Source organism: Cydia strobilella, chromosome 19 (assembly GCF_947568885.1).
Source record: "Cydia strobilella chromosome 19, ilCydStro3.1, whole genome shotgun sequence".
NCBI lineage: Eukaryota > Metazoa > Arthropoda > Insecta > Lepidoptera > Tortricidae > Cydia > Cydia strobilella.
The window spans coordinates 14065271-14078299 of NC_086059.1; the positions used below are offsets into that span (position 1 = coordinate 14065271).

The 13029-nt window shown below is 37.1% G+C and overlaps 1 protein-coding gene across 1 annotated transcript in view; it reads left to right on the top strand.

The window, feature by feature from the left end:
* LOC134749928 (calcium/calmodulin-dependent protein kinase kinase 2) overlaps nt 1-13029 on the top strand; it is a 172530-nt gene that overhangs the window by 122468 nt on the left and 37033 nt on the right. Inside the window, exon 2 of the mRNA XM_063684948.1 lies at nt 5602-5676. Coding sequence (XP_063541018.1) covers nt 5602-5676 — 75 coding nt within the window. The remainder of the gene's footprint in view (nt 1-5601; nt 5677-13029) is intronic.

Consider the following 13029-nt stretch of genomic DNA (forward strand, 5'->3'; position numbering starts at 1 on the left):
GTATGCTTGTTTGCCACCGGCGTGGTATTAAAAAAAAAGATTAATTAAACATGTGTTTTAATAAGTACAGTCATAACACATGCATTAACCGCGCGAAGAAATTGACAATCTTTTTAGGGTTCCGTACCCAAAGGGTGAAAACGGGACCCTATTACTAAGACTTCGCTGTCCGTCTGTCTGTCACCAGGCTGTATCTCATGAACCGTGATAGCTAGACAGTTGAAATTTTCACAGATGATGTATTTCTCTTGCCGCTATAACAACAAATACTAAAAACAGAATAATATAAATATTTAAATGGGGCTCCCATACAACAAACGTGATTTTTTTACTGTTTTTTTCCGTAATGGTACGGAACTCTTCGTGCGCGAGTCCGACTCGCACTTGGCCGGTTTTTTGTAAAATAACAAGTGTGGCAGATACTTTTGACGCGTCGCTTTCTATACTAGTGCAAATGACTGTATTTAGGTATGTACTAAGTATTCTTTCATAATATTTTTATTTTTTAATCCTATAGGTATTGTTTCATGCGAGTACTTATGGCATAAACAATAATAAATACATCTTTGGCGGTCACCCACGTAGTGTAGAACATTTAAAGATATCGAAACAAGACTCAATAAAAATATAATCATAAAGGATTAAGTAAGCTTAGTGGTCACTCCATACAAAAGATGAAAACTCATTTATAATAAGTTTTAAGGGAGTTTTGCGAAAACTATTTTTTTGCAAAATTTAAGCTTAGTAAGTATTAAGTTTTAAGCGAGATTAAAACATATTAACAATAATTACGTTTTACTATACCTCCAAAACAACATATTATTTAATAAGTACAAAAACTGATGTATGGAATGAGCATTAAGCTCATACTTATTTCTCTATAATATATCATATAATGTAATATGTCTGAGTCTCACCAAAGTTCATAGATATACATATAATTATTATGCACGAGAACTCTGTTTCATTTCGTGTCAGTAATTGCCCTGAAAGGCTATCAATTTACCAAGTTAGAAATATATCATATTTCTGCTCACGTAACTAAGGCGTGTTGCTAAGGGAGTAAGTGGAGTCGAGAGAAAAGTCCCTTATATTAATCATTATTTGTTATCAACAAGATAACGAATACAGTATACATGTGTTTAAGGCGAGGATGTGTTATTTATCCGTTTGTTTGTACAGACGAATACATTCCCATTTATCTACATAACGCAATATGTGATTTCAAACAGGGTTACAATATTTTAATATTTTATTCATAGTGAAAGCAAATATCCATATTTCAAACTGAACTTATGGTAGATTATGGTCATTTAAATGATATTCGGACCTACTTGCTATTAATAGTATATTTTATTCCGACCGACAATAAAATTATATGTGGTATTTTCTATAAAAAGGGACCTTATTGTCGATGGCGCTTACGCCATTATAAACGATGCTCCGATATAAATACAATGCCGCGCGACGCTGTGCGGCGTAAGTCCCATCGACAATAAGGTCCCTTTTTATAGAAAATGCCCCATATGTGGTATGAGGCTTTCTTATTTATTAACCCTGATGTGTATACTTTTTTTATATTCGACGGAGCCCGAAAGTCCCAACTTAGTTTAGCGCAGCGGGCCGAAAGTTTACGCTTTCCGGCCGGCGAACAAAAAAGTAAGAGAATTTGAGAATTTTTGATAATTCGGCACAAAAAAAAGAAAGCGACAAATCCAAATGAAGGGGAATAGCTGTTGGTTGAACATACATCATATTGTGTATAAATATTTTCCAAAATGCAAGTATTCAGAGAGGAAAATTGGGACTAACGATGGTATGGGGATGCCGTCCTCCGCTATCCGCAGAGGATAATACCTCAACTCCACAGACTAACTGAATTACAAACTATACTCGCCTGGCTAATCCCGCCGGAGTTAGGATGTCAGATAGTAAGATAGGGAGGATAATTTACAAATATTAAAGCTGGCTAACAACGTCAATGCTTTGTCTTTTAATTTGTTTTCTACATTATTTTTTAATCCTATTGCATCCCAATTTGGGGATGCAATAGGGATTCAATACAAATACCCTTTATTACATAACTCAAAAAAAGAAACGGTGTTTAATTTAACATAATATATGTACGGTCTTATCGCTAAAAAGCAATTTAATAAAGGCATCCTTTTGGTAGGGATCTTTCCTCTAACTATGTAGGTAAATTGTCCAAAACTCGATTATTTTTCGTACACTTCTAAATATAAAAAAAAATCGTCAAAACTTATTTAAAAGGAGTACCTACCTGGGTATTAGAGGCCTTGGTTACGTTTTCTTTCGTATAAGACAACTATTTTAGTTTGTAATTTTAAAAGTACTTAAAGATTATGTTAACAGTCAGTTATAACTGTTCTTAAATTATTGAAGCCTGGCGCCTTTTCCTTATTTATTTTTATACCCAGCCTCGTCCCTGTTATAGACAATATATTTTTTAATATCGCAAAGTATAAGAAAACACGCGGCTGACAGATATGAACGAGCGAGACGTCGGTACTCTGCCATCCATCTTACAGAGTTAAAAAGTTCACACTGATACCAGTTAGTAATAGAGACTGCCTATACCTTATTCCTCCGTCCCATTTTTACCATCGGACTACAAGACAAAGGACACTCCGGCATCGCTTCATGGTAGGAACTCCAAAAATACGCACGAAGCGTTTTGCTTCCACATTTCTTATGCGAACTGCCAAGGAGTGGAACGCCCTGCCCGAGTCTGTGTTTCCGCATGACAATCTGGGGCTCTTCAAGGCAAGAGTTAATAGGTATCTCATAGGTAAGCGTGCTCCACCGTAGACCGCATCATCATTTACCATCAGGTGGGATCGTGGTCAAACGCCTGCGTATTCATCATAAAAAAAATACAAATTATATAAGAAAACACTGTCAAACACCCAGTTGACAGATATGGACGAGCGAGAACGTAACGACAAAATCGATTTAATTAGTGTCAAACCGAAGTTTCGGTATTTCAAATTCATACTTCGGCCAAAGGTTCGGTATTGGCCAAAAAACTGCCAAACCTTTCGACAGTGCCGAATTCGCCGAAGCTGTATTTCCATAGTGTCCAACCGAAGTTTCGGTTTCTATTTCGGCAAGTTTCGGTACAGAAATCATGTTTCGACCGAATTTAAGGTTCGGTTATTGCCGAAATTTACGCAAATATGAACCTTCGGGGTTTCAGTCGGACCTTACTTTAAACTTTAACCCTTTGGTCAACCATGAGTGATCCAGGATCGGCTTCCTTCGAACTTAAATCGAAATAGAATGGTACCCTCTTATCAAACTTTGATATCGTACACTAAGTTGCAATTGAAATCCAATTGAAAATGCCATAATCGAAATTAAACCGTTATGAGACATACTAACATTAAATAATTTCACGGTTTAGACTCACTTGTTTTAGTCACTAGCGCGACATGTTTCGGAGAGCCTAGGTCTCCTTTCTCAAGCACTAATAGTGCGAGCAGCGTTCACGACGACCGTGTATTGCGTACTGCCGCGCGCCGAGAAACAAGTGAGTCTAAACCTTGAAATTATTTAATGGAAATGCCATCTAGAAGTATGGCTTAAAGTGATAAAGAGATAAAGATAGTTTATTATTCAAGTAGGCATAATACAATGCGGTTATGAACGTCAAATAAAGCTATGCCGGCTCTAACCCTACTCCTCTGCCCCGAGAAGATTTAAATCCCCCCTTAATTGGAGGAGGGTATCCCAATGGGGCTTAGGCCTTGGTCTACAATTGAGGGAGCAGGTCCTTCGTTAGTAATTAGTACATAAAGCAATAAAGGCTTATTTTATTTTATTAGTACATTCTAGATTGCCAGTCTTCTTTCTCTAGATATCTCTGGCCCGACTGATAAATTGCAAAATCTATAGATTTGAAGCGATGGCGCGATCTTGTGCACCTGCTGGGGAATAACTTTAGTTACATGTAGCACGATAACTTTTTAGTTTGGGTTTCAATCATAATTTGTGACAAAAAGGTTTCTCTAGCAAAATTTCAATAAAATCAATTTAAGTTTTTTTTTCTCATAATATTATTTATTTACATACAAGATTAAATCTAAAATAGGCCCTTAAGGCATATTGTACCAAGACCAAGGATGCTGGCGGCATTTCCTCGCTGTATCGCAATGCTGATACGGTGTGCGAGGACGCCGCCAAGTTTATTGTTTTTTTTTTTTTTTTTTACTAGCCCATTATGGTGTCCCACTGCTGGGCAAAGGCCTTTCCCCTTGTCTTCCACGACTCCCGATATAGTGCCTCCTCCGGCCAGTTGTTGAGAAAGGTGTCTAGGTCGTCCCGCCATCTCCGTCTGGGCCTGCCGGGTCCGCGCCCCTCTTCAGGCATCCATTTGGTGGCTATGCTAGCCCATCTGTCTGGATGCATGCGGCAGACGTGACCGGCCCAGTCCCATTTGAGCCTAGCAGTCTTCTCACCGACGTCAGCAATGCGGGTTTTTGCGCGCAGCGTGGTGTTCCGTGTTATTAATAGTAAAGAGTATAATCAATTAATTTTCTTATGACATATTTTTGCATTTCTACATTTTCTATATCGTCCGGGATATGGACCGTGATTACCTTTAGTATTGTTTTCGAGATCCCGATATTTCGATGCAGTTATGGTGGTGGTGTTTATGGTGTTAACCGTGAATCATTCAAAACTGTTATTTCTACATGCTGTTCGTGCCCATAATATGACCACGCTAAGTCAAGTTATTCAGAAACGACAGAAATTCGTTTATAAAAACCTACATCTGTAGCATATACAGGGTAGCCAAAAAATAAGTGCATTCCAGTTGCCAGGGAGGTTTTGGGATTATACTGACGACTTTTACTATGGGAACAACCACGAAATCGCGAAAAAAAATTCACCCTCCCATAGAAAATGGAAACAGCCAAAATGTATGAAACAGCCAATTTTTTTTTCGGCGATTTCGGGATTGGTACCATAAAAACCATGGTCCATCCATGGTTCAGGGTTGGTTGGGATAGTAAAAGTTACTCAGTATAATCCCAAAACCAGACCTCCGTTGCTACAGGAATGCATTTATTTTTTGGCTACCCTGTATAGTATTGTATTTATTGTAATAAGATATAGATAACTAGGCAATTTTAATATTTGAGAAGGGGAAAACTTAATGTTAAAAAAATTCTCAGAATATAAGAAAGGCTTTGGTAGGTATAATAGTTTTAAATAGACAATACTATTAATTTTAAAGCAAAAAACTGCTTAGTGGTTGTTTTTAGGGTTCCGTACCCAAAGGGTAAAAATGGGACCCTATTACTAAGACTCCGCTGTCCATCTGTTATAACAACAAATACTAAAAAGTACGGAACCCTCGGTGCGCGAGTCCGACTCGCACTTGGCCGGTTTTTTTATACCACGTCGGAGGTACCCACCTTGACGTTTTCCTGTTTAGCCCTATGATTGAGAGAATGCCTATAATGGCATTAAGTCCGCCTGTTGTACTCTTTTTATGTGCAATAAAGTAAAATAAATAGTCCCTCTATACCTCATTATTCTTTACAGTATTAATAAATTTGTTTCCGCCTGTTTCAGACATTCGGCGCTGGACGTTGGTGTCGGTGGCGATGCACGGGACTCCAAAATGTGGCAGACAGCAGACGAAAACAGGTGAGAACTAGTTATTATCGAGTATTCCAATACTCGATAATGCTCAATAACTGTAGGTACCCCTAGTTAGTGTAAATACCATTTGATAGCGTGACGCGTTTGCGTTAAGTGTTAATAAAATTTGTATGGGATTTTGGGTTTCCATATCATCCTCGTTAAGCACTCTGGCAACCTTAGTCGTCGGCAGGAACACAACACTATAAGTAGGGTCTTGTGTTATTTGGCTGCGGTTTTCTGTAAGGAGGTACTTCCCCAGTTGGGCTTTACTCTGAATCTGGAATGACATCCGCTGTGCTGTGCCCTACCACACAAAGCGAGATGACATTTGCAGTGCCCATACCTCTCTTACTTACTGATAAAGAAAGGATGCTTAGTACAAGGAATTTTATACACTAACCTGTCTGAGTGAAGTGACGAGTGTGTGTGTATCCTGTACAGTGTACACCGATGTAACGTAACCGCGTCTGTGGTCACATAAATGTCTCATAAAGGATATTTATTGCGAGTTCTATTGCTGGACCCAGCTGCTACCTAACCACAGCTTAGGGACAGTTCAAACAATAAAGTCATATTTGTATTTGTCGGGGGAACAGCAACACATTAGCTACAGATGTGAGTGAACTTCTTCATTGGGATGTTCTGTGCAGCTGTTGTTCGATATGTACACGTAGTTACCCTGGTTTCTAAGCTTTAGAGATTCCATTCGGCTATTTGGTTGCAGATTTCAGGATATAACATGGTGGGGCTGATGTCACACAACTAGAATGTCACACAACTAGGAGACTTACACACAGTACACTACACACGAGTCATTTACCTACTGTCTTAATATTTAATCAAGTAATTATTACACGACATGCACATATAATCACACTTTACACAGTACATTTCATTCCGCTTACGTAAGCACATTGTATAATATATATTATCTGTTGTGACCTGGGTTCCGGCAGAAAATCAGTGCTTTGCTCCAAAGAGCGAAGCATATCACTGAGCCGTGACCCTTTTGTCCTGCTGCAACGCACACAGTTCGTACATAATTTTACACCATTTCTGTTACATTTTTTATTAGGGTATTTTCGTTATAATTTTATTTCTTTGTTAGTGTAAGTAGTAATTAGTATTTTTTCTGATGTGTCTGTAAATTTTTATTGTGTGTAATTGCAGCTGCACAAATAAATCATTTATCTATCTATCTATCTAGTACATAGCGCGAGCCCCCGGGGCCCGAGGCTTCAAGTGGAGGCTTGGCGGGGAGGCGGAATCATGATAATTTCATACTCTAGTACAAGCGAGTCATATTACTTGTTATATTTGCACGGGCACAGTTTACGTGTATTAAACAGCGTGCTAATTAATCCACACGTAGCCCCCGGAGCTTCAAGCGGAGGCATAATCATGATAATTTCATACTCTAGTACAAGCGAGTCATATTACTTGTTATATTTGCACGGGCACAGTTTACGTGTATTAAACAGCGTGCTAATTAATCCACACGTAGCCTCCGGAGCTTCAAGCGGAGGCATAATCATGATAATTTCATACTCTAGTACAAGCGAGTCATATTACTTGTTATATTTGCACGGGCACAGTTTACGTGTATTAAACAGCGTGCTAATTAATCCACACGTAGCCCCCGGAGCTTCAAGCGGAGGCATAATCATGATAATTTCATACTCTAGTACAAGCGAGTCATATTACTTGTTATATTTTTACGGGCACAGTTTACGTGTATTAAACAGCGTGCTAATTAATCCACACGTAGCCCCCGGAGCTTCAAGCGGAGGCATAATCATGATAATTTCATACTCTAGTACAAGCGAGTCATATTACTTGTTATATTTGCACGGGCACAGTTTACGTGTATTAAACAGCGTGCTAATTAATCCACACGTAGCCTCCGGAGCTTCAAGCGGAGGCATAATCATGATAATTTCATACTCTAGTACAAGCGAGTCATATTACTTGTTATATTTGCACGGGCACAGTTTACGTGTATTAAACAGCGTGCTAATTAATCCACACGTAGCCCCCGGAGCTTCAAGCGGAGGCATAATCATGATAATTTCATACAACAAGCTCGGTGGTATTATACGTGTTAATATTTGCACGGACGGGTCACAGTCTGCGCCTACAAAGTAGTAAAACTGAGCATTATTTTACTTACCTATAGCGAATTTGAGGCACAATTGTATTACACCTCTACTCAATAATTATAAAATAATAAATTTCGTTAAGTATATTTAAATAGGAAATACAATTTTTATGCCATTTCCTATTTCTTTCTCTATGATTTCTGTCATTGAATTTACTAATAACTTTTATTAGCTATTAGGTGCAATCGAAAGAACTGATTTGTAGTTGTAGTAGTAGTAGTAAATGGAACGAGTAGTAAATGGAAGGAAACGAGATGAGCTTAAGGCTCGGCCGCCAACCTCGATTCCCTACAACTATGTAGCTGGTGCGCTGACGTGCACAAAATGCGCTCGAGTATTTAGCAAGAAGATAGGGTACGTGAGCCACCTAAGGGCGCACCAGAGAGCGGATCAGCTACACTCTAATAACGCGAATTAAAAATTGCCTACTCCAGAGCACACAGTCGCTGTGGCCGAAATCGGTCAGCAGAACATCATCATCAGTAAATCACTTTATTGTACAAAAAAACCACACTATATGGTTGGTTGGTATGGTTGTATTTGTGACGCACCATGAAACGTTTTCACAGTAAATGTTATAATAATTTAAACGGGACCCTAGCTATTACTAAGACTCTGCAGTCCGTCTGTCCGTCTTTCTGTCACCAGGCTGTATCTAATGAACCGTGATAGCTAGACAGTTGAAATTTTCACAGATGATGTATTTCTGTTGCCGCTATAACAACAAATACTAAAAAGTACGGAACCCTCGGTGGGCGAGTCCGAATCGCACTTGGCCGGATTTTTAAATCAATATACTTCACGCCATTGACGTTGTAAATCTAAAAAAGATTTACAGTGGGTCAGGAAGCAAGTCAACAGTGCATAATTCAGAAAAATGTTTTTCACTGGTGGTCAAAAGCTTAATTTCAATCATAGAACTTGCAAACGAATAGATGACTTTTAATTAAGTATATGTTTATTAACGAGATGGAGCGACGACCTGGTGAAGGTCGCGGGAATTCGGTGGTTGTGAGCGGCACAGGATAAGTCGGAGTGGCGAGCCTTCGGGGAGGCCTATGTCCAGCAGTGGACGTCTATCGGCTGACATGATGATGATGATGATGATACGTTTATTGAGGCTGCTGACGTTGCTGTATTATAAACTTTTAAAATATCCTGATTTTTCTAAGGCTTACTACACCACTACTATTGTTTCTACAATGTTTTTTGTGAGGCCGCTGACTGGACGCAGGGGCGCGCGGTGTCCGCGGCCTGAAGGGGCCCACCCATTACCAGTCCGCCGGACGATATCGGCCTGTCAGTTGTTCGGAACTGTGAAATTTTTGTTCTAACTGACCGGCGGATATCATCGTCCGGCGGATATCATGGGTGGGCCCCTTGACACACACACACACACACCTTCAAAAAGATTAAACTAGCCACCCGACTTGAAACCTTTTCCCCAAAGCAGAAAGTTCAAACTGGACTAACAGCATACCAGAGGCATAATTGAAAATAAATTAAAAAAATTACACCAGAGATTAAGCTTTGAGCATAGAGTAACTTATACTAGAGCGGTACTGTCATAGTAAATTTTGTAACCCCAGTAAATTCACTGCCATCTGTCGACACACTTTAAAACTAAAAATAAATATTTATAAAAATACGATAAAATGTATTTAAATATGGATAAATGATTTTTTTTATTTGCATTAATTATTTTTATGACTTTGACCCATGTTCTTTCACTGATATGCGTTAAAATTATAAATAACAAACGAAACCGTCAACGCCCTCTATACGAGTGTAGGCTAAAACTAGTGGCGCCCTCTGATCGAGAATCAAATTTTCGTGATTTTCGAGGCACGTTTTTTCCTTAGACTGTATCCATCTATTACGGAGTTATATCTATCTTTGCTTTGAGTTTGCAAAGGCGAGCTGTGCAGATAACTTTAGAAAAGTCGTATGTTAAAAGATCCTTCCATTTTAAATACGACTATATTAAATAGTGTATAGAGTTTATATTCCAATTGTTATTTTAATTTAGATGTGAATGTAAGTCTATTTCTCTGAATGATAATACAATAGTAAAAATAATTTATAATTTGAATTTAATACCTATCTAAGCCGTTGTTTCTATGAGTGTCGCGATTTGTGCAATAAGTACATATTTTTATAGAGTTTTATCTCCGTACATTTTATAGATGTAGCTAATAGTTTTTTTTCTTTTTCTTTGATATATTTGCGTAATTATTATGTTTAATATGTACATAGAGCCTCAAATGAAATGCTTTAAATTAAATTATAAATTAATAAACACAATGACAGCGTTAATACTAAAATTTCTTAACAATATTACTTATTCTACAAACGTCATGTTAATAAGTAGGTACATAATTTTTGGTTAATCATTAACTGATTCATGTGTATTATAAGAAATTAGATAGGTGGACCATAGATATTTAAAATATTTATTAGACGGAAAACAATGTTATCAAACAGCATCAAATTTAAATGATAAATGGTGAAAGGCATATTCACAAATAATTTTCTGCCTGATAGTTAAAGTCCAAATTTCTGTAATAAGAGCTAGAGGCACAAGACGACATATGAAAGTCTTCGAATGCGAAGACGGAGCAGGAATCCTGTACTGAGAATTATACTGAAGATCCCTCAAGATATATACATATACATACTAGCTTTTTCCCGCGACTTCGTCTGCGTAGAGTTAGTAATTTGGGTAGCTTATTTTTTATCCAATCCGGTTTTGTCAAATTTCCCATACAAACTTCCACGCCCCCCCTAAAGGATGATTTCTGGGATAAAAACTATGTCCTTCCCCGGGACTCAAACTATCTCTATACGAAATTTCAACTAAATTGGTTCAGCGGTTTAAGCGTGAAGAGGTAACAGACAGACAGACTACAGATATTTTTGATGTTATTTCACTGTCTCCTCCAAATGTCCAATTGTTAAAGTCGAAATAAATTTTATTCTCATGTTATAATTATTAGTAACAACGTTTAAAAAATTATGTGCCCTACAACCTACATTGAATAATCTCAAGACCCCCGTACAAAGTTGTAAAAACTCTATTAAAAGTACAATTTTTGTCGGGATTCCTTGTTTATGCTGAAGTTCTGAAGTAACAATCTCGAATGTCTTACAAAGTTCTTTGTGTTGCATTTCTCAAAGCAGGCGTAGACGCCGGTAGCCCAGTCATGTTACGATATTGCAAAATATTTTATTTAGTTATTATATAAAAAATTCAACAAATAATTTATTGAAAAATAACGTACAGTTAAAAAAATAACTTAAACTGATCTAAATTAATCAAAAAACTACAAAACTAAAATATTTTATTCAAAATGACCTCCGCGAGCTGTACCGGGTGCAAAAGCACCCATCACACTTGCCGCGTTGCCACGTTGGATAGCGATGGCCAACCTTTGCACCAGGTATGAACCCGCGGGATCATCAGAGGTCCTGTCCCTAATTCTATGTCCCACCTCCCTAATAAACGCTATGGTGTCAGACCCCCAAAAATTAAACTCCATTTCGTTGTCGTTTTAAGGCGGTTCCCTGAGCCAGAAGGCGAAAAATCTCCTTATATGATCCTGTTTTTCTAAGAGGCGTTGATATTAGTAGACGTGGAAAAAATATATGTAGTTCTTGACTATATTATCTTTAATATCATAGCTTCCGATACACGAATTATGACACTTTGCTCGATACAATTAATTCCCAAAGTAACCTCTAACTCGGACTTTTAATCCAACTTTACTCGGTTATTTATTATGTGATACTATAAACAAAAAAAGAACAAAAACAATCTTAACTTAAATCATAATGTCATAGCTTTCAAATTTCGATATTGTAGGTAGGGTAACGTTTATAAAATAAATAAAAATCGACAAAATTCGATCAAAATTGACACTTGGCGCGCATGATCTTTCCCGTTCTTTCTTGCGAAATATGACAGAGACAGCGGCAAACCGATGGAACGGCCTTAAGGAAATAACGACATATACGTGTATGTGCATTGTGATTTATGCGTAGCCATAAATATTTCTATCATTATTCATCATTAGACAATATTAGCCTGATTTATTTACTCCATTTTAATTCGAGTTCAACATTGCGAATTCGACAAACATTCCACCGGAAGTAACTATAGGTAAACATTTTGAGACTAAAAAAATGATTTTTTTATACAAAATAATAATAAATAATTGACATAGACTTGGGAAGTATTATTTATTATTTTATTATAAGCCAAATTGTTATTATGTTACATAGTTGTAATACTTTAATTTTTAATTGTTATTTATAAAATTGTAATTGTGATATAATGTGATATTCAAACGCAATGTATATTGTTATATGAATAAATGACTGACTATTAGTGCGTATAACGACATTTTTGTCTAGAATCAGTCATAGGTAAAATCAAAGAAAATATTTGGGTAGGTGTCATTAGTTGCTAGTAACAAAAAATAATAAGTAAATATTTGACTAGATGATTATGTTATAAAAGTAGTAGAAAACTTTTTCTTTTTTCATAAAAATCCTACTGAAGATGTTTGTACTATGGGTGTAATATATTTATTTATGCCCGTAAACAAAGACAAATTTTGTTGGATTCTGTTTCATACGTTATACTAGAACCACAATACACTATAAAAAGCTATTATAAATTATTTCCAATCCTCCATACTAGCGATTACTAAATTGACTGGGGTACGGCCTGCTCTCATTCTTTCTGTGAGTTTCCAAGTCAATTATTTCAATTTGCGTTCAAGTTTAGTTCCAAGGTTTTTTAAAAATAACAGCATAACTGATTGGAAACTTTTTGTTTGTAATGTTATTAAGTTGTATTTTTAGGATATTTCTTGAAACTTCTTGATTTGTTTAATTATATAAAAAGGCTGAACTATTCTTAGTCACCTTGTGGCGAAATTTATATAATAAAATAATAACCACATGGATGGTTGTAATCCCAATCCCAATTTGTACACATTTTTAGGATTCCGTACCCAATGGGTACAAACGGGATCCTATTACTAATACTCCGCTGTTCGTCTGTCCGTCTGTCTGTCACCAGGCTGTATCTTATGAACCGTGATAGCTGAAATTGAAACACATCAACAGATATACATCATCTGTGAAAATTTCAATTGTGTAGCTATCACGATTCCTGAGATACAGCCTGGTG